The sequence below is a fragment of the Cyprinodon tularosa genome, unplaced genomic scaffold (assembly GCF_016077235.1).
Source record: "Cyprinodon tularosa strain WSP-4 unplaced genomic scaffold, ASM1607723v1 ctg425, whole genome shotgun sequence".
NCBI lineage: Eukaryota > Metazoa > Chordata > Actinopteri > Cyprinodontiformes > Cyprinodontidae > Cyprinodon > Cyprinodon tularosa.
The window spans coordinates 1,062,347-1,085,240 of record NW_024039147.1 but is presented as its reverse complement, the minus strand read 5'-3'; the positions used below and the strand labels follow the sequence as shown (position 1 = coordinate 1,085,240).

At 36.7% G+C, this 22,894-nt stretch overlaps 2 protein-coding genes across 2 annotated transcripts; one reads left to right on the top strand and one right to left on the bottom strand.

Moving 5' to 3' along the window:
- Positions 1-10,023: 10,023 nt before the first annotated feature.
- LOC119792613 lies at positions 10,024-15,964 on the bottom strand. Its single transcript, XM_038299334.1, has 6 exons — positions 15,886-15,964; positions 14,945-15,067; positions 14,688-14,872; positions 14,542-14,613; positions 11,468-11,636; positions 10,024-10,984 (listed from the first exon to the last, which is right to left on the bottom strand). Exons 1-6 carry the CDS (start codon positions 15,938-15,940, stop codon positions 10,470-10,472), a joined length of 1,119 nt encoding a protein of 372 aa, XP_038155262.1. The 5' UTR covers positions 15,941-15,964; the 3' UTR covers positions 10,024-10,469.
- A 1,488-nt stretch (positions 15,965-17,452) lies between these two features.
- Positions 17,453-21,301, top strand: pus1 (pseudouridine synthase 1). Its single transcript, XM_038299345.1, has 6 exons — positions 17,453-17,771; positions 17,855-18,060; positions 19,318-19,455; positions 19,684-19,786; positions 20,438-21,138; positions 21,233-21,301. Exons 1-6 carry the CDS (start codon positions 17,708-17,710, stop codon positions 21,263-21,265), a joined length of 1,245 nt encoding a protein of 414 aa, XP_038155273.1. The 5' UTR covers positions 17,453-17,707; the 3' UTR covers positions 21,266-21,301.
- Positions 21,302-22,894: the final 1,593 nt, after the last annotated feature.

Here is a 22,894-nt window from a genome sequence, read left to right as displayed (position 1 = left end):
GGCTTTTCTTTTTTCTTTTATGTATGGTAAGAATATGTGTACATATATGCATGTACATTGTTAATTTTTTATTTCCTATTTATGCTACACTCTAGTGGTTCTATTTTGTATTTGTAGTGAAGACCACTATTTTTTTATTCAATCATTTATTTATTTATTTATTTTGTTTTTTTTGTTTTCCTCTGTTTTTTGGTCTAAGATGTATATGTGTATGTATAATGACTCACTAATGTTTTATTACTTTTTATTCTTGTGGGTAGACGCACAGTAGTTCTGATGGGTGGGGGGAGGGGGGTGAATTTTATAATGTAAAAAAAAAACATATCTGTTGGATATGAACTGTTTGTTTTGTGTTTAATAAAAAGATATTTTGTTGTAGCACTGTATCTAGGCATTTAATAAAAGACCAGCATCATATGTATATTTAGCTACAGCAGTGGTTCCCAAACTTTTTGGGCCCAAGGCACACAAAAGGACAAGTAAAAATCTCAAGGCACACTTATTGTGCTAAAGAGCATTTAAAACCTGTGTCATCCATCGTGTTTAGCAAAATATTTGTTACAATTATGTACTAATTCAAAATAAATTGTGACAAGACAACTATATTACTCATGAAATATTTATTAACAAAATATTCCAAAATTTAATTTGAAACTTCATCACAATAGGCTTCATCAAAGCAGCCACACGCCTATTTAAATCATGGTTCACAAAATTAAAAACGAAGCAAAGAAAACTCAGCAGAAATTAAGCACAAAGAACTGTCAATGCAAGGAAGCTACACTGTCCATTGTACTGAACTACAAATAATAAATGTAACATTTTTTTATCAGCATTGTGTGTGCTGTTGTAAATATTTTGTCTGCTTACAAATTAGTGAGACACGTGTGCCTGTCGGTGCGCACAGATTTTTTTAATCCTTGGTGGCACTGAGGAGAGGGCCACACGCAAGTCCTGTTTAACAGAGAGCCGTGATCTCCTGTTGTTCTTCATGTAGACCAGAGTAGAGAACGCCAGCTCACGTAGTGGGGAAAAGAAGAAGTTGCTCAACTGCGGGGCGTGAGATGTTTTGGTATTCTGATGCAGAAGCCAACCAAAACTGATCCAGTGGAGCTCACTAAATTTGAGTTTTAATTTGCCCACTCCTCTCTTTCTTTCATTGTCAGTTTTTCTGTTGAAGATTCCTGGTTGAATGGGTCTCGGATCCAGTCGTAATCCTCAACGTCAGCAACATGTGGAAAGTAGCGCTCAAACCGAAGGTGTTCGGCACATAATGCGCGCTCCTTTGCTGCCTGCGGCACAGCTGATGCCAGCGGGAACATGTCCATCGTGCCCTGTTCCAAAGCCTTGCGCCACAGGATGATAATTCCTACCTGCGCATCTCCGTGGTCAGGGAGTTCTCCTTGAGTTTTTTTTTTCTTTTTAGATTATTTTAATGTAGTTTGCCTCTGTTTTGTGAAAATGAATGCAAACAAAGTAGTGATATGACCGTATAGGCTTTTTATTTTTCTGTTATTATATTGTAATGACCATACATGGTTGTCACAAAATTCCCCGGCACACCCGCACTTGACTCACGGCACACCAGTGTGCCGCGGCACACCATTAGGGAACCACTGAGCTACAACATGGTTAAGGGGCAAATAATCAGTATATGTCTGATTTCACAGGCGTAACTTTCTGAAGGACTGTTGTGGACATGTCCCCACCAATTATTTCAATACATAGACTTTGGCAATATGTGGGACAAATTTCTAAATTTGATTTTGTTGATTTTGAAGGAGGATAATCACTAATGTAGCTTAAAGGAAAAAAAAAACATCCATCAATCAATCCACATTTTTCTTGATGGAGAGATTGATGGATGGGAGAATGAAACTGAAATGGTGTAGGGAGGCGATATATATTGCTGTGGCATCGGAAGTGGCTGTTATTCATCCTTTCTTTTATATATATATATATATATATATATATATATATATATATATATATATATATATATATATATATATATATATATATATATATAAATATATATATATATATATATTTATATATATATATATATATATATATATAAATATATATATATATATACTGTATATTGTCTAACTGCCTATAAATATAAATATCATTTTATTTTAGTTCTTTTGTGTTCTCAACAATAGGAAAGCATTCAATAAATATATGTTTGAGCTCATTTTTGGAAGATACAAACCCTTTTGAAAGCGTTTGTGTCGAGTAACTGTAGGTCCATCAGCCCCCTCCCTAAGAGTGTTCCCTCCAACTTTCATCACAAAGTTACACCCTGGGCTGAATTTTATATTTTTTCCTTATTGCCTAAATCTTTAGAGTGATGGCATTAGATTTACTAACAATATTTTGCTGTTGAGTTACCAGGACTCTCTTTCTTTTGGAAGTAGTATCAGATTACACTGGACACCAGCCAGACTTCTTGTGGGGCCACATGCTGGGACAGAACAAGTACATTTTTAGCATTTGTTGCTGTCTTTTAAAATATTCTGATTGGTTATGGTTGTTATTTTTCCTGCTTGCTTACAAATTCATATGTACCTTTAAATTGACAATGAAAAACTACATGTCTGTTTTTGTTTTTTTGTTTGTTTTTTTGTGATTTTTCACACTTTTAGTTTAAATGAATAATGAATTAGAGAAAAAAAACATTCAACCTGCTCTACTTAATTTTCTTACTGAATGATTTTTATTTTTTATTTTTACCGATACACGTTCAGTTTGATAAAACAGTGACACGTGTTTTAAATTCTTCAATATGTAAGCAATGCCTACTTTCATAATATTACTTTTTAAAATCACCCTTACCTTACCATGACACCCATGTTAGTTGCAGTTCCACAATTACATACCACGGCTTTTCAGAGGTTTTGGAAGTCCATGTTGTAAATTTATCAATTTTATAAATAAACTGAAAATGTTCCCCAATAATCTGATATGGTTCACAAAGCAGGATGGCTCCATCACTTATTATCTTCTTTTAGTCAGGAAGTCCCACTGAAGTTATAATTGATTATACAAGGAGCTCTGGCTATGGTAGCAGTATTAAATACATAAAGCAGGTTTAAAATAATTAAACAAAATCACATTAAAAGTTTGAATGTGTCTGATCTTCTGGTTGTTTGATTCAGTAATCCAAATATCAGCTATCTTGAGGCCAGAAATGATTTGCTTCAAAAGTATTACCAGTTTGTAAATCCCTTTGAATAAATGTATTCACTTAATAATAATTTTTTAACAATTCTTAGCCCCTTATGGCCTTTTAAAAATGATTAACCAATCTCCACAAAGCAGGATAAAATATCCTAGCTTATAATCAAATTCCAAGTCTTTATGGATCTGCTTGTGAAACAATCCCAGTCTCTGTCAGATTTGAAATTCAAATTGGTGATATAACAAAGTTTCCCCCTATCCTTTTCTCTCTTTCTCCTTATCATAGTGGGAACAAGTCTTTATCTATCAAATGAGTTCTGTGAGTCGTCACTGGAATGAAACAAATCATTATCTTGGTGAGTCTGGGAGAGAAGAGTCTTTTTAATCTGTTCTCATCGGATAACCAAAAGAAGTTCCAGAAGCTCTGTCAGTATCGGTTGTTTTTTATCTGACAGACACGTTTATTTCCAGACACTTAGATTAATGTGCAGTGCCACAGTCAGACACGTCCATATTGATAACGAGAAACAAGTCTGTGCAGCTTAGTTTCAAGAGATAAAACAACAACACTGGAATTAATCAATAAAATGTTTGGATACAAAACAGCTTTAGAGGAATATGCTGTTGGATATAAGATCCCTTATGTCTGATAGATTCCTCAGCTTATTTAAAATTACAGTTTAACAAGGTTTGTCATAATGTGGTATTAGTCATGTCCAGTAATACAGCCTTTTAATGTTTACCTTTCCATCTGTCAGTTGAGCTCTCTAAGATTAATGTTTCTCAGTGCATCTATTTTGTATGTCTTTTTCAAGGACAACTGGATATGCATAAACATCCTTTCAAGAAAGCTCACATGAATGGGATCTTACTGCCCTCTAGAGGTGAGGCGTGATACTACAGCTTGTGGTCTTTCTGACCTTCATAGCCAACATTTTGAGGACTGTGACACCTTTAGTGGGTATTTTCTTCAATTTTACTCTTTTTTTTTAGAATGTCAGATTGGAAACTATTGGGAGATGATCATTCAGATCTTATAATAATTAATCAAGGTGGTAGTATACCCCTGACGTAGCAGTATCCCTGCAATCAAGCTGTTGTTTTTTTAGAGCACTTTACAGATGGCTCATGGTTGGGCTGGAGATAACCAGACATTGTTTCTTATAACTCGGTCATTGTGAAGATCCATGGGAGTGATTGGAAACAGAATTAGCTGAGTTTGACTGTATTTCTGATGGGCAGCTGCAAGAATAAGCAATAAAAAATATATATATATATTTATATATATATTTATATATATATATATATATATATATATATATATATATATATATATATATATATATATATATATATATATATATATATATATATATATATATATATATATATATATATATATATATATATACACTCACCGGTCACTTTATTAGGTACACCTGTCCAACTGCTCGTTAACACTTAATTTCTAAGCAGCCAATCACATGGCGGCAACTCAGTGCATTTAGGTATGTAGACATGGTCAAGACAATCTCCTGCAGTTCGAACCGAGGATCAGTATGGGGAAGAAAGGTGATTTGAGTGACTTTGAACGTGGCATGATTGTTGGTGCCAGAAGGGCAGGTCTGAGTATTTCAGAAACTGCTGAACTACTGTGATTTTCATGCACAACCATCTCTAGGGTTTACAGATAATGGTCCGAAAAAGAAAAAACATCCAGTGAGCGGCAGTTCTGTGGGCGGAAATGCCTTGTTGATGCCAGAGGTCAGAGGAGAATGGCCAGACTGGTTCGAGCTGATAGAAGGGCAACAGTGACTAAAATAACCACCCGTTACAACCAAGGTGGGCAGAAGAGCATCTCTGAACGCACAGTACGTCGAACTTTGACGCAGATGGGCTACAGCAGCAGAAGACCACACCGGGTGCCACTCCTTTCAGCTAAGAACGGGAAACTGAGGCTACAATTTGCACAAGCTCATCGAAATTGGACAATAGAAGATTGGAAAAACGTTGCTTGGTCTGATGACTCTCGATTTCTGCGGCGACATTCGGATGGTAGGGTCAGAATTTGGCGTCTACAACATGAAAGCATGGATCCATCCTGCCTTGTATCAACGGTTCAGGCTGGTGGTGGTGGTGTCATGGTGTGGGGAATATTTTCTTGGCACTCTTTGGGCCCCTTGGTACCAATTGAGCATCGTTGCAACGCCACAGCCTACCTGAGTATTGTTGCTGACCATGTCCATCCCTTTATGACCACAATGTACCCAACTTCTGATGGCTACTTTCAGCAGGATAATGCGCCATGTCATAAAGCTGGAATCATCTCAGACTGGTTTCTTGAACATGACAATGAGTTCACTGTACTCAAATGGCCTCCACAGTCACCAGATCTCAATCCAATAGAGCATCTTTGGGATGTGGTGGAATGGGAGATTCGCATCATGGATGTGCAGCAGACAAATCTGCGGCAACTGTTATGCCATCATGTCAATATGGACCAAACTCCCTGAGGAATGCTTCCAGCACCTTGTTGAATCTCTGCCACGAAGAATTGAGGCAGTTCTGAAGGCAAAAGGGGGTCCAACCTGTTACTAGCATGGGGTACCTAATAAAGTGGCCGGTGAGTGTATATATATATATATTTAAATATGTGGATGCACTGTTTATACTGTATATATATCCCATGCACCTTTTTTTTCCTTTGGCACATTCTTCTTCTTTGACTACATTTCTCCACTGTGAGATCAATAAAGTCAAACAATCAATAACTTGTCATCACCTAAAGCATACTTTTCCATTGACCCATTCAACAATTTGTGATGTGGAAGCGACAAACCTCAATGTTTGTTATTGGGATTATATTTGACAAAACAACATGAAAGATTTTCATCATAATAATGAGGAAGGAAATTAATACAGGATTTTTAACTAACTCAAATGATTTAGAAAGAATGAAATAAAAGAGTATTTTTTTAGGATGCAGCGTCAGTTTTCCATTGCTTTCTAGTTGTAGGATAATAGACTGAACAGTAATAAATAAAATGTTCATTACTTGGGACATACTTTCTTCATCCTTCCTTTAAATATCCATTATTTTAATCCCAGCCTGTCTGGGATTTTCCTTTGTTTTCGTGATGCTTTTTGTTCATAAAAGTTATACAGAGATTAATAACCCAAGAGGGGTCTATTTATATGGGGATTCTAAAGGCTATCTGAACAGAAGGAGCTGAAAACAAATGCTCACCTCACTTATATGTAAAAAGTCCTGAAAAAGTAGTACTACCTTTGACTATAATTGTGGAGTAATATGATAATAATTTATATATGACATAATATAAAATGTGAAACGGTTTGAAGGGTATTAAGTCCCAAAAAAAGTCTAAAATGCAATATGTAGTGAAACATTTGAATCTATCTACATGCACTGTATATAAAAAAAGATTGTCTTGTCTCACATCAGAGAACATTGGAATTAAAATAACCAAAATTGTTCACTGTTGCTAAATGCCAGTGTAATGGAAAATAAAAAGAATGTGTTGACGTTTTTTTTTTCTTCCCCTTTTCCTTTTCAAAATGATGACATTTACATGTATTTCTAAAGTAAGTGATAGCATTGGCTTTTTAAACTGTATGTACTTATTGTCCCCTGCTTATCCAGGACTAGGCTGTGGGGGCCTAGGCCTCCTATCAGTGGGAGGAGACGTGTGGAACCTCTCCCATTGACCAAACTCCTCACCCTATTAAGGGAGTGCACTGCCACCCTGCAGAAAATGCACAGCCTAGCTTCTTGTTTCCCTCCTTGAACCACTACCTTAACATGGCGGAGGGGCTTCAGTGTTCGTATGGGCTTAAATTCCCACTGGTAGGGTCTCCTATGGCAACAGTCTCTAGGTGGTACATAAGGTATCCCGTCCCAAGCTTTTCAAAATAGTTTGCTGGAATTGTGGACCATTCCTGTTGACATAACTGCAGCTAGAGCTGTGTTTTTATAAAAGGTTTATTAATAGCTTTTTTTTATACAAAATATGACATCCAAAATTTCTGTCACCTACGCTGCTTTTTGAGTGCATTCGAGTCAAAACAGTAGAATTAGACCAAAACAACATGATATGGTTTAAAACCAATGGATTGTCTCTCCAAAGTGTGGAAGTATTTATACAGGTGCTGGTCATAAAATTAGAATATCATGAAAAAGTAGATTGATTTCAGTAATTCCATTTAAAAAGTGAAACTTGTATATTATATTCATACATTACATACAAACTCATATATTTCAGATGTTTATTTTGTTTAATTTTGATGATTACAAATGACAACAAATGAAAATCTCAAATTCATCATATCAGAAAATTAGAATATTACTGAAGACCAATAAAAACAAAGGATTTATAGAAATGTTGGCCAACTGAAAAGTATGAACATGAAAAGTATGAGCATGTACAGCACTCAGTATTTAGTTGGGCCTCCTTTGGCCTGTATTACTGCAGCAATGCGGCGTGGCATGGAGTCGATCAGTCTGTGGCACTGCTCAGGTGTTATGATAGCCCAGGTTGCTCTAATAGTGGCTTTTAGCTCTTCTGAATTGTTGGGTCTGGTGTATTGCATCTTCTTCTTCACAATACCCCATAGATTTTCTATGGGGTTAAGGTCAGGAGAGTTTGCTGGCCAATTAAGAACAGGGATACCATGGTCCTTCAACCAGGTACTGGTAGCTTTGGCACTGTGTGCAGGTGCCAAGTCCTGTTGGAAAATGAAATCTGCATCTCCAAAAAGTTGGTCAGCTGCAGGAAGCATGAAGTGCTCTAAAACTTCCTGGTATGTGGCTGCGTTGACCCTGGACCTCAGAAAACACAATGGACCAACACCAGCAGATGACATGGCACCCCAAACCATCACTGACTGTGGAAACTTTACACTGGACTTCAAGCAACGTGGATGAAGTGCCTCTCTTCTTTTCCTCCAGACTCTGGGACCTTGATTTCCAAAGGAAATGCAAAATTTACTTTCATCAGAGAACATGACTTTGGACCACTCACCAGCAGTCCAGTCCTGTTTCTCTTTAGCCCAGGCAAGACGCTTCTGACGCTGTCTGTGGTTCAAGAGTGGCTTGACACAAGGAATGCGACAGCAGAAACCCATGTCTTTCATACGTCTGTGTGTGGTGGTTCTTGAAGCACTCACTCCAGCTGCAGTCCACTCTTTGTGAATCTCCCCCACATTTTTGAATGGGTTTTGTTTCACAATCCTCTCCAGGGTGCGGTTATCTCTCTTGCCTGTACACTTTTTTCGACCACATCTTTTCCTTCCCTTCGCCTCTCTATTAATGTGCTTGGACACTGAGCTCTGTGAACAGCCAGCCTCTTTAGCGATGACCTTTTGTGTCTTGCCCTCCTTGTGCAAGGTGTCGATGGTCGTCTTTTGGACAACTGTCAAGTCAGCAGTCTTCCCCATGATTGTGTAGCCTATAGAACTAGACTGAAAGACCATTTAAAGGCTTTTGCAGGTGGTTTGAGTTAATTAGCTGATTAGAGTGTGGCACCAGGGGCCATCAATTTTGAACCTTTTCACAATATTCTAATTTTCTGATATGATGAATTTGAGATTTTCATTTGTTGTCATTTGTAATCATCAAAATTAAACAAAATAAACATCTGAAATATATGAGTTTGTATGTAATGTATGAATATAATATACAAGTTTCACTTTTTAAATGGAATTACTGAAATCAATCTACTTTTTCATGATATTCTAATTTTATGACCAGCACCTGTAAGTAGAAGGGATTTAATTTTAATGACAGGAGGTAAAATGGAAAAAGAGGAGCTCCCATTGATAAAACAATTGGCTTTATAAAGAAATTATTTTCAGAAGACAAATCACCCAGACTCTAAACATAAAGGAAAACAGTTTAATCTTAGAATAATAGTAATAATCCACATATTCTTAGTAGACATGTCTCCTACATCTAAACACAAAGTGAATTACCAACAATCCAAGGCAGCAAGTTGCATTTTATTTTGTATTTTATAGGATTAACACTAAGAAGTGCTTTAACACTCCGGCACACATGGGCAATGTGGAGTCAACAAGTCATCTCCATGTCATGTATTTGTTCTACCCAGCCACTGAAGCAGGTGAGTCCAATCTTCACCGTGAATTAACCTGTGCAGATTGGACTCACCTGGTTAATTGGCTGGGTAGATTAAATACATGACATGGAGATGAATAGTTATCTGCTTGTTGATTAGTTTACTATAAATATTTTATTTATGACCAAGATGAGTACTTGGTAAAGAATTCTTAATCTAAATGCACAGTTTAAGTTTATTAGACTGATTTGAGTTGAATGCATATGAACTTCCTCAGTTTGTGCCTTTAGATAATTTGCTTTGATTTTGCACTGTATGAATAAAAATGAATGTAACAGTTCCAATACTTCAATGTACTGCATTCATATGACTATCCTGGTCAGTCTCTCTACCCAATATGGTGGTTTCAGACACAACAAGCAGCTAACTGTTCGAAATATATTTATTTTTAAGGCTGGTCACTATTTCATTCATCTGAAATAAACAGTTTATTGAAAAAGAAAGCAGATTTAAATTCTGAAATCACTGTTTGTGAGAATAGAAATATTCTTCCACCAAGTTCCATAAACACACATTATTTTTGGCATTAAAAGTTCAAACATTTCTGGGAACAAATCTGAGTCCACAATTCTGTATTTATTGTACATTTTCCGAAATTCTCAAAAGGCTCAAAACTATGCATGCAATCCTGCTTACATTTGGTGTTCAAATAAAAAAACTAAAATAAAAAATTAATCTGACTTTTATGACATTGATAAAAACATCTGGCCCTGAACTTTTGACAGCTGAAAATCATCTGTTTACGCCATGTTTTCATTTTTGTTTTAATAAAACAGTGCAATAGATTCTTGTCAGCTATTATCATGTAATAAATGACTCAAATTTCTTTTTAACACAGATGGAAAAATAATGCTGGTGTTGGAACAATTTCCTTGTATTCTGACATATAGTTACAGACACATAAGAACTAGAAAAACAATTGGAGAATTCTGTCAAAAAAGCATGTGTGTTTAAAACTTTTAAACAAAATGAGAAATCATAAAAAAAGGGGGGGAAGAAAATTATAAACCCACAGTGGGTCAAACAAAGACCCTGCACATTACAAGCCAACCTGTGGCACAACAATAAGGAAGACGCTTATGATCCCTCCGTTGATTTTTTACTATTAAGTTAACATCAACTGAGTCATTTTCAGTTATTTACTTTAAAAGAGGGAGGTTTGTTAAACATGAATAAGTAAATATTATTATTACAGTGCGGACATTTCATTGCATTCCCATAAGCCATGGTTACATCAGGAGAAGAGGGTTGAGAATAGGAATGTTCTTCTTTAGACGTAGAGGGCTGCGGATCAAAAGCTGAATCTGGTGAGGCTTCTGTCAGAACAGGCTTCACTGAGAGCTCAGGCTCCGATGGGACTGTCTTCTTGGAGGGTGGGGCATCATGAAGGTGAGGCTTCTTGGAAGGGGGGGCGGCTTCCAAGAGAGGCCTCAAAGAGGGTGAAGAAAGTAGCTCAATGAGCGGGTCCTTTGGAGGTGAGGCGGGTTCCAGACATGACTCTGGGATTGGTGCTCCTTCATTAACCCCCTGACATATCAGCAAATGCTTCTTCATGTCCAAACGGCGCATAACTGTCCGAGAACAAAGCGGGCAGTGGAAATGTCCCTGTGGTCTACACTGAAGGCTGCATCGGAGTAAAATTTTGTCTGCAGGAGGAAAACAAAAACAAAAACAATGCAATGACATGTATTCACTATGGTTTATTTGGGTCCATTGCTTCTCAAAATACATGAATTTAAATGACATGTTGATTCAAAGGTTTTAATATAATTCTAATCCAATCTGCAGCTCATACCTGGTATTTCTTTTATTATAGTTAAAGACGTGTATATGGAAATATTGGACTATTCTGTGAAAAACCCTGAAAGTTGCTTTAAATCTAGATTAAAAATGTATTTGTTCACCGTGGCCTTTGACTGTGCTATCTTAAAATAATATGGTTTCAATCCAACTTTCCTTCCATTATATTCCCCCATCAATCAATGTATCTTTTTTACATAATAATCTTACTGAAATTTCTCATTTTTATTGCCTTTATGCCAAAATACAATAAAAACATAAACAATGCAAGGAAGTCATGATATAAAATGTAAAAAAAAGCTCAGTCAGAATGAACATAATCAACAAACCTTTGTAAGGTAAACCATGACTAATATGGTGGCTCATGTGTTTCTCGATCCTTTCCTTAACAGTGGGTTCGAAGTTGGGGCAAATGGGGCAGTGGAAAAGTTTATTACAGCATGTGTTGCATTCTTCCAAAGCAATCTTTGTGTTAAGATCAAAGATTGAGACGTGCATCTGAAACAAACATGAAGCAGAGGAACTGCAGTTACAGGTTTGAAATACCACTACAGCCTAACCTAAAACCATTTCTGTTTTAACTGATATACAGTCAAAGTAAAAAAAAAAGAAGGTACACCCTTTGTGCAGGTCTACGGTTTTTCATTCCAGGGCATGATAAAAAGATTAGAATTATTACTACATCCTAAAATTGTTCAAACCTATCCACAACAAACAGGTATGCACGATTCTATAACAGGTGAATACTTGCTATATCAGTTGTAATAAAACAAAATTCTTGTGATTTTCAGATTATGACACGTTCTGCACCCCCCACTAAATTGTTCAAAAATATACAGATTCTGATTTTCATTTTTTTTTTTACAAAAATAGCTTATAAAACTTCACTGCTGAGATGCAGACCATCATCATAAAGCAATATACTATAAAGGAAGATTTGAAACATTTGTTATGGCTACCTTACACCCTGACCTAGCAGCTAACCCAGACATGGCAAACTACGGCCATACGTTAAGCTTTTTAATCCGCCCCGCCGATCTTGCTCACTACTTCACACCCTGAAATAGCACTTAGCCTGTCAGATCGTCATACGCTGTAGCACAAATTCAAGAGAATAACATACCAGAAATCTACTAGACTGCTTTATATGTGATATAATAGAAAAAAAAGTTGTAGTCGAAAGAGCTAACCTCTAACCCTGACGTAGCAGCTAACCCAGACATCTGCAAACTATGGACCCCGGGACATATAGGGCCCGTTAGGGTTTTTTTATCCGGCCCACTGAACTTGAACAAATCATAGTAAAAACCCATGGATGTTTAGAAACCTCATTAATTTCCCTTTATTCTGCAATACCCTTGTTTCCCCCATTAGGCAGCGCACTAGTCTAGACACATTGCTGGAGTGCAACTTTCCAGCTGCCATTTCCCCCCTTTGGTAAAAATGACAGGAAAGATGCTGCTCAGCTCCTAATTTTTATCAGAGGGATAAATGACAGTTTGGTATAACGGAGGAGCTTTTGAGCATGGACTCGCTGAAGGGAAAAACTCGAGAAGAGAACTATATGAACAGGTTTCTGCTGTCATTGAGAGAATGAAGCTGCCTTGGAGTAAACTTGCCAGTGTCACCACGGATGGATTGCCAAATTCAACTGGAAGAAACGTTGCGCTGCTGAAAAGAATCCAAGATAAATTAAAAGAAGTTTTTTTCACTGTCTCATTCATGAAGAATTTCTGCATTACAGCTTAACCATGTCATGGATCCAGTTGTTAAACTTGGTAACTTCATAGGAGCAAGGGGACTTATTCAGAGTCAGTTCATTACATTCCTAGAGGAAACCGATGCGGATCACAAGGACTTACTTTACCACTCTTGTGTCCGCCAGTTAAGTTTGAGGAAAGTGCATCTATGAGTTTGGGAGCTCGCAGAGGAGATTCATTGGTTTTTGGAGCGAATGGGGAAATTCGACAAATTCCCTGATCTTAGTGATGATGACTGGCTTTGAAACTTTGCGTTTGCTGTGGACATATTGTCACACATGAATGAGCTGAATGTAAAAGCTGCAGGGAAGAAATCAGTCTGTGCACAACATGTACACAACTTTGAGAGCCTTCGAATCCAAGCTGATTTTATTCTCCAGGCAAATGTCAAACAAATCTTTTGCTCATTTTCCCACACTGGCCATGCAGATGGCCATTGGTCCATTGATTTTGGAAAAATTGACAAGTCACTTCAGGTGATGTTTTGTCCCCTTTTACAAGACCCCAAAACAGCACCGCATGAGCTGCAACTGGAGCTGCTCAATCTTCAGTTTGACTCTGTCCCAAAAGAGAAGTTTCTTCAACTTAATGACTTTTACGCCTAACTTAACGAGGCCACGCACCAGTACATTAACTAAATTAAACTGCTACACAGAGCTCTCAATGTTAAGACCCATTTCTTTCATCTGGTAATAATATGACCTGAATGCTGAAAGTCATTCCATTGATCTTTTTCCTCTAAATGTTGATTTCTTTGCACCTTCAATTGTGTCTGTTTTTAATACATTTCGATCCCCAGGTTTGATAAATCACATTGCATGTCCAAATGCTCCTGGCCCGGCCCCTCTGTCAAAATTTAAAACCCTTTCTGGCCCACAAGATAAAAAGTTTGCCCACCACTGAGCTAACACGCCCCCCCCCCCCCCCACAACCCCCCGACCCCCCCCCCCCCCCCAAAAAAAAAAAAAAAAAAAAAGAATCAACTGGGCACACACGTCGTTAAACCAGATATAATAAATCTATACACATATTTTGTTTTCAAACTCCACTGAAGTTTATTTCACACTTCAGGTTGCAACAAAACAAACTACACCATCTTTACAGTGGAACACTTTTGTGTAACTGTATTTTTTTCATAGTTCTATACTGTAGATTAGAAGAGGATTCTTTGTTGTCTGTGTTATTTTAAACATATTTCTTTTTTTTTATTTGTAACAATATTTAACTTTGCTATAATCTATACATTAAAAAAGCCTCTGTGCAAAATGGAGTGAAAACATTTAACAGCTCCCTGAGAGTTTTTTCTTTGTACTTTAATCCTCCCATCTTTTCAGTGGCTGTAGTGAGCCTGCTTTTTGCTGTAGATCTTCTCAAATCTGGGTTGCAGTGTCACAACTGTCCATTATGCTCAGTCAAGCAAGCGCTGTTTTTTTTTTTTTTTTTTTTCTTCACTCATACCGCTTCCCGCGCCCCCCCTGCAATGGCATTGCGCCCCCCCTAGGGGGCGCGCCCCACACTTTGGGAACCACTGCCCTAACCTGAGGATCAACTCCCACACACCTGATACCTGTTGATTAAAATTAAAATGTGCAAGGATAGCATAGAAGAAAAAAAAAACTACAGGAAATGCAGTGGATGGTTACCTTGATGCAATCCAGCGTCTGAATGACCTCCATTGGAGGCCCGAATCTCTGGCACTGCTCACATTCAGACACCTGAAAATGTTGCTGTTTTTCAGTTTTATGGGACTTTCGAGCTTAAGCATATTGTTAAGAATTTGGAAACATACCCATTTCTGTATGTCTGATGTCATACCAGGCCAAAAAAATCGAGAGCACATGGAAATGCGGGTTTTCACAATACCAGTGTGTTTTCCTGTGGGTGAAGCATGAAACTCCTTGAAAAGGCTCCAGGCCTCCTCTCTAGACTTTATGGCCCGTCTGTGAGGTGAGGCTCCAAAGAATAGGTGTCCAGCTTCATTGAAAGAATGTATGCATTATATCATTATCATAGAAAACGTGTCTGTTTAAAATATCAAAGCCTTACCATGGATGGTGAATTTAGAGGCAAATTTTCTCAGCGTTTGCCTTTGCCCTCTGGTACTTGTAGGTGGATAGGAACCTTCAGACACAAGGTTGTAGATCTCATCCCATTTGCTCTCCATTTTTGCTATAACACAATATACATCAAATAAGCATTTTAACAAGAACGTCTGTTGATGATTTTATACAAATTAAGATTTTCTTTTTTATATTAAAAGTATGTGCAGTCCCTGGAAAGTTCAATGATTTAAAAAAAAAATAAAATATGTGGCAATTTTTTTCAGAAATGTGATCATAGATTGAACTATTCCTTTAATCCCAACATTGACAATGATTATTTTTTTTTTTATTGGCAAACTACAACTTTGCATCTTGCTCATGTTTGATTCACTTCAATTTATCTTCAATTTATCTTCCTTTTGCTCTGCCCATCCAAGATGACGTCATGTCCAAATCAAAGTTTTTATTTCACTTTTATATTTTTTTTAATACAAAACAGTTATCAATGCAGACAAGTATTTTTCATTTTTTTTTACAGACATATAAAAAAAAACAAAAGGCAAAAAAAATCAGAAGCCAGGGGGAGAATTACATAAATACATTCAATAAAATGCACATTGTTTTTACAGCTTTTTTTTTGTTAGTGCAATCAGAAATGTTTACTATTTAATGTTAAACTCTTTTTTTAAATGCTGCAAAAGAAGCGACATTGTGAGTTATTTAAGTTTTTTTGCGTATGAAATTCCCTCTAGAGATGTCCAAATCTAAATCGTCAACAATTGGCGGGGGCGGAAGGCATGTTATGGAGCTGCGGGTGGATCCTTTAAAACTACCTCGACGCGCGGGTATCCCTTAAGTTATGTACACATAACACACTTTAAACTATTATAACCATTAAATTATGTAATAAAAAAAGCAAACAAAAAACACAATAAAATTACTTGCTTTTTGTTGTTTTTTTGTGGCGTATGGCGAACTGACGGCTCCTCCAGTAGGGCATCTAGGTGATCTTCTTCTTCTTCTTCTTTGTTAGATTGACGGATTGTAAAAAACGTATCGGTGCTTAACGCCACCTACTGTACATGAGTGTGTATTTCTATAGTTCCACCTACTATATTTTTTTGTTTGTTTTTTTTTTTTGTTATGTGAAAATAAAAACAATGCTTTAACAAAATGTTCCTCCTTATTCCTTTAATACTCCATTCTCTCCCTTTTCCATACTTTCCTCATCCTCTCTCTTTCAGTTGCACATTTAATGCAATCCATCAAAACACGATCCACATTTTCTTTTCTTTCACTACCATCACATATATCATTATTTCTCTTCCCTAGTACAAACAAAAACTCATTTAAGTAGGTATGTCCAGTTCTTAATCTAGTATAAATTATCTCTTCCCTTCTGTTTCTTTCTCCATAATTTTTAACAATTACAAATTTTTGAACCCTATATAATCTTCTTAATTTCTCATCTTCATCCCATATTTTTGCCTTAATTCTGTTTCTTTCCTCTTAATTATTGATTTACATTTCCCTTTCCCAAATTGAATCTGATCTATATTCTGCTTTCCTAAAGCCTTTTTAGCTATCTTGTCTATTTCTTTGCTCTCACCCCTTCGTGTGCTGGAACCCAACAGAACTGAACATCTATTCCATACCTAAATAACCTAAATCAACTCTGATGAATTTCTAGTTAAAGGTATTTCCTGTTATTTCCTCCTGAATGAATGCTTTCTATTTCAGCTTTAGAATCTGTGCAAATCACCACCCTGTCTGGTCTGACCTCCTCCACCCACTGTAAACTAATAATAATTGCTACCATTTCTGCTGTATATATAGATAAAAAGGTCTGTTAATCTTTTACATATACATATATTAAATTCTGGAGTGAATTCTTCTTCTTCTTCTGCTGGAGTTTCACTTCCAGAGAGTCACACAGAACATGGAGGATTTTATTCATTTGTGGGGTTTTAAAAACATTTTATGTACTGTGTCAGATGATGGAGAACTGCATTACAACAAGCTCCTCATTAAATGCTTTTACTTTAATAGTGATTTTTTACCTGACACTTGTTTTACTTCAGTTGTTTATATGTTTGAATTGTGTAGATAGAAAAAGGGTTCTTAAAAGGTGTTCTTCTTCTTTTCCTTTTTTATGGCAGTTGGCACGCAACTTATTGATGTGCATTGCCTTCATCTACTAGAATGGAGTGTACATAGGGATGCTATACATAAATCCCCCCCCAACCCCTCTAAAAGAAAAAAAATAATAATAAAATAATAATAATAATTAAGTTAATAAATCTTATATTCTTTCTAGAAATGTCGTTTTCTTAAGGTAATTTCATTAAATAAAAAAACAGTTAGACGTAGAAGGTTTGTCCAAAATATCTTCTATATTTAATTGCTATTTTTATTTTCTTGTAATCGACTAACTAAATGCATCTCGTGGAGCGGATAAGAGCGGATCTATTTCCTCCTTCATTTCCCCTCACTCACGCAAACCTGTAATCTCGCGATATTTTCTAAGGTCAAAGTTAGCAGCACCATGTGTGACTGAGGAGAGGAGCTCTCCATTTATTATTTACATTATCTGCTACGGTATCAGTTTAACTGCAAGAAAAAGCTTTACTTTGTTAGTCTAACTTTATGAAGGGTTAGCATTAAAGCCTCTTCAATGAACGTTTTTCGCGATATTTTTCCTAAGTTGATGGAGCAGGTAGGATGCCACCGCTGCTGTTGGAGCCGATAATGAGTTTTTCAGCTTGATATGTTTAAAATCCGACCGCTATTAAGTGCCTTAATAAACTACAGACAGTTGCTGGAGAGAAACGGTGAGTTCAAGTTTAAGAAAACACAGCAACTCATTCTTTATTTCTGTTGTTGGGTTTATAAACATGCTGTGCTTAATCTGCAGGTTATAAGTTCTTGTGCACAATGACTGAAGCATCCACAGATCAGCAGACAGCCAAGCTGTTGAAAAGGGAAAATGAGGATTCAGCAGAAAGAGTCAGTAAAAGACTGAAATCAGAAGGGGAGCAAGCTGATGATGACAGGAAGTATCCTAAAAAGAAAGTGGCCCTTCTTTTGGCATATTCTGGGAAGGGATACTATGGAATGCAGGTATGTTTATTTGCTTTCTGTAGAAATGGTGCAAAAAAAAGATGATCTAGATCTTAACATGTGTTTTTAACAGAAACCGCCAAAGCTCTCTCACAGAGTTGGCACATATTAACACAACCAGAAACAATTATTCTGAGTCTTCCCTAGATATTAAGTAGAAATGTGGGTCTTGACTTTCATTTTATATACACAGGGTGTACACAAAATTAAATTTTGTTACCTACAGCTTTGTGACAGCAGCGATCAAAAATGTAAACATTATAGGAGAGACATGGTGCAAATTGATGTTTAAGGTTCAGAGCAGTGCAAAATAAATAAATAGATATGGTGCAAAATGCAGTAGAAACACTGAGTTGAGTTCTATTTTGAAGATTCACCATGTAGTGCAAGTATAATCTCATTAGTGTGATGCAGAGTTTCATTAATAACACTATACTTGATTCGTGCATTTAAGGTTAGAGGATCCTCAATGCACAGAATATTTGCAACTTTTGCTCCACCTGCTTTGTCAGAGCCTGTAATTGATTGATAACTGACCATTACTTGTGCTGGGTGGCAGTCTTTTGGTTTCTGTGATGGTCAAGTTGTCTTTTTTTAATAAAGAAAAGTGCATAGGCCTAATTTCACACAGCTGACTGACAGTGTTAAAATGCAGTTTGCTGTAATAACCTTGGAGGGTGTGTGTACAGTTAATTTAAATCTCATACAGATGGAAAAAAATTAAAAACTCCATTCACTGTTCCAATTTCTGTAGTATTTTAATGAAAGGATTAACTATGTGAATGAAATTATAAAAGGAGTTTCCGTATGTTCTTTAGGTGCACTCTGGAGAAGCATTTAGAATAAATTGCCATGCATTATTTCAGGCATCAGACAAATGAAACATTGTTTTAGGAAAACATTTTATTTAAGGAATTCAAACATTAGATCTCTACATAACTTTCTAGAAGTCATATAGGGAAAATAAATGTTTGTAACCTGCAAGCCTCATTTTTCATCCCTATTCTCTTAAAGGATTGTGCTGATTACCTGCACTTTTAAGCCATGCCTCCTTATGGCCCACAGTTGATTTTGGCACTTTTTAGTTCTATTTTAGATATTTAGTCACAGATGGAACATCATTCCCTGAAGCTCAATCAGAAACAAACTACAAGAAAAATACTTCAGTTTTAATATTTGGCAATACACTTGGCAAACAAAGAAACTTATTTTCTGACAGAGAAAGTGAACATAGTTTCTTTCTTTGTTTCCCTTTAGAGGAATCCTGGAAACTCCCAGTTTCGAACCATCGAGGATGATTTGGTCACCGCTCTGGTAAAGTCTGGTTGCATTCCTGAAAACCATGGTGATGAAATGAAGAAGATGTCTTTCCAAAGATGTGCCAGGACAGATAAGGTATCCATTTATTCACCTCTGAAATCTATGACAGAAATATCTACATAACTTAAGTTTTTCTGTCTGGATTTACTTAATATTGGTGATAAAACTTTTAAATAGTATTTGGCTCATATTTATGTATTGGCTGGTACATTTTCTTTGCAGGGTATTGCCATAGCTTATTAAATGTTTTTTCTTTTCTTAACCAGAAACTTCTTTTTTTGCCTTTTGGTTGATATTCCTTAGGGTGTTTCTGCTGCTGGTCAGGTGGTTTCATTGAAGCTCCGTTTGATGGAAGACGTAAAAGAAAAAATCAATGAGCATCTACCACCACAGATCAGAGTCCTCGGTAAGATTCTTGCATATAAGTTCTTGCCCTAAAGGGAAAAAAAAAAATTAGCTAATTGTTGGGATTGCTGATTTTTCAGCTTTTCGTTCCTGATCTTCTCATAAGAACCGGTTGGTATTGATAACAACACGGAAAGAAGAAGCTGCAATGTGTTAAAAGATATTTAAATGGAAGCTACATTGTTTATATCAACATGTCAGCTGCTGATTGAGGCATCTATAGCTGAGAACAGTGTTTAATGGGTTTAGATTTTTCTCAATCTGGGCCATTTTTCTCATTTGGTTGTTTCATAGCCAGCTTTGTTGGGCATGAAAGTAAATTGCCAGCTACTTGGTGTCAATTTATACAAGTCTGCAGGTCTTAAATCTGCTCTTTTTGTCATGAACCATTCTGGATTTAGAAATGTTGGCAGCTTTATTTGAAATCTCATAGTTATGGAAGCGTAAAGCTTCTGGGAGTACTGCTGTTGATACTAAGTAATGCTTTTTGATTGCTAATATGATAAAAGATGCAAATGCTGTTATTTATAGATCTAAAGATGCTATTTAAACTTGTAATATGTGCAGTGACTGGTCAAATGTTTATCCAAAATGGAAACCAGTTGTTCTGTTTTTGAAACGCTGTGTTTATGGTGGATTTTTGTTCCCACAGGACTTAAGCGAGTGACCCAGGGATTTAATTCCAAAAACAACTGCGACGCTCGTACGTACTCCTACTTGCTTCCTACTGTGGCCTTTTCTCCCAAAGATTACGACACTGAGAATGCAGCAGCGTTTCGCTTGGAAGCGGAGACTCTCCAAAAGGTTAACCAGCTTTTTGCCCTCTACAAAGGCACCCATAATTTTCACAACTTCACTTCCCAGAAGGCTCCAAATGACCCCAGCGCCCGCCGCTACATCACTGAGATGTCCTGCGGAGAGCCTTTCATCCGCAACAGTTACGAGTTTGCTGTGATCACTGTGCGAGGCCAGAGCTTTATGCTGCACCAGATTCGCAAGATGATCGGCCTGGTGATCGCTGTAATTAAGGGCTATGCCAAGGAGCAGGTGATAGAGCGGAGCTGGGGTCAGGAGAAGGTGGACGTCCCCAAAGCTCCGGGACTCGGTCTGGTCCTGGAGAGAGTTCACTTTGACCGCTACAATAAGCGCTTCGGAGGGGACGGTCTGCATGAGCGGCTGGAATGGGATCGGGAAGAGGAAGCAATCAAAGCCTTTAAAGAGGCTCACATTTATCCCACCATTATTGAGACAGAACGTGAGGAAGGCTCCATGGTCAGCTGGATGTCCACTCTTCCCATCCATGACTTTGAAGCAACAGTTACAGGAACACAAGACGGTAAAGGCCAAAAACAGGTAGGTCTGAATTGTTTTTTTGATAGATGTGCAGCATATGGAGAAAATATATTTCTGTTTCAGTTAACTGTTTCTCCCCCCCTCCACCCTACAGGAGAATGCAGACGAAGGGAACAACTCTGACTAAGACTGCCTCTGGAAACAAACCTTTTGTCAAAGAAATGTCTTTCTATTTAGTATAATTTTTTTTTGCTGTTTCAAATCATAAACTGTTGCTATGAACAGCTAATTTAATAAAGACTATTCTCAGTTTTTTTAAGGTGATCTTTCTTTATAGTTCTTGGTGGTTATTTTGTATTGGAGTAGCTACAGTAAAGATGCCTTATTAGATAAAGGGACTCCTCTGTAATCAAGCTATATATTGACTATTGTAAAACGCCATTTTTTGTCCCTTTAAGATCCAAATAGGAAAATCTCACAAAATAAAAAACGTATACATATTTGTCTTTTTATTAATTTCCAACATTTTTAAATCTAATTTTTTACAACAATCAAAGTCAAATTAATAATTCAAATCAGTAATGGATGTTAAAATTGTTAAAACGGTTATCTAATTCAATAGATGAGTAGGGTAGTCGTCTCACCGTCATTTGCTGGATGGAATTACAGTCAGTACGCATGTATAGTATTACTGAAGTTTAAAATATCAACAACACTTCATATTGGTAGAAAGCAAAAAATACTAAATTTAGTGCATTAAAAATCCAACTGATGTTCTTCTGGAGCAGCAAGTTCTATTTTCATTACCCCTATTTGTCAAAAATGTTGATGTTTGGTCCATTACCCACCGTGAACTGTACGGGATATAGTATGGTAAATGACCTGTACTCATATCTCACTTTCTCAGGTCAGGAGATTAGACTCACGCTCTGATGGTGGTACACTGTAGCCACAGCTGCCCTGGGGCTTTTTAACAGAAAAGAGCGTCTTCTGACCGCCACCAGTGGACTATGCAGATGAAGTCTCTCTCCAAAGGACACAACACTGAAAGCTTTTAGCCAGCAACCAAACACCCTTAGATTGTAGGGCAAACTCCTGCACCTGACACCACCGTCGTCCCATATGAACAGAATACAAACATAAAATCAACAAATTTAAAGTTATTTGAATGCTAATTAGAATTTTAAGTATTGTTTGTGTCAATAAGTTCAAATATTTAAATACGGTAATCGTTATCTTTAGAGATGTTCTGTGTTCACTCCTCAAGTCTGAAACTCACATTTATTTAAAGAAAGCTTAAGACAATTGATATATTACTTTGAATTGTATGAATGCAAATATTAAAGGGATATTTTACCACTGATTTAAGAAAAGGCAAGTCAAATAATACTAATCATCCTTTGATTTCAGCAATTTTCAACACATTTGGTCATGGGTGGTTCTAGACGTTCTGGTCCCTGTACTGAAGACATAATACTCAAAGAAATTCTAATGATATGTGCTGGAACCGACATGGTTACTTTTAGGTCCTTTGGATCCATTTAATTTAATATTTTTTTTATTCTGTTTTACTAATTATAAAAAAAAAAAAAATAAGGTGATAGCTTCAGTGGTATTGAGATAGGATGCTAGTTTTCCTCTGCTAAATGTTTTTTTTTAAAGAATAAAAAAGAAAATTCTAATTTTTCAGCTGGATTTTTCAGTTTTTCTTGAGTTCTAATTCAGATTTTATATAAAACTTTTTTTTTTTACTTATTTAAGGTCAAAAATAGGTAAAATTCCTAAAATATGAATGTATATTGACCTAATAAGAGAA

Coding starts and splice junctions, on each gene's coding strand:
- LOC119792613 (XM_038299334.1), bottom strand. CDS start 15,940: ATGCCCTACTGGAGGAGCCGTCAGTTCGCCATACGCCACAAAAAAACA. Junction 14,873..14,944: donor CTCTAAATTCACCATCCATG/GTAAGGCTTTGA, acceptor CTTTCAATGAAG/CTGGACACCTATTCTTTGGA. Junction 10,985..11,467: donor TCATGGTTTACCTTACAAAG/GTTTGTTGATTA, acceptor TTCCTCCTGCAG/ACAAAATTTTACTCCGATGC.
- pus1 (XM_038299345.1), top strand. CDS start 17,708: ATGTTTAAAATCCGACCGCTATTAAGTGCCTTAATAAACTACAGACAG. Junction 17,772..17,854: donor ACAGTTGCTGGAGAGAAACG/GTGAGTTCAAGT, acceptor CTTAATCTGCAG/GTTATAAGTTCTTGTGCACA. Junction 19,456..19,683: donor GATGTGCCAGGACAGATAAG/GTATCCATTTAT, acceptor GATATTCCTTAG/GGTGTTTCTGCTGCTGGTCA.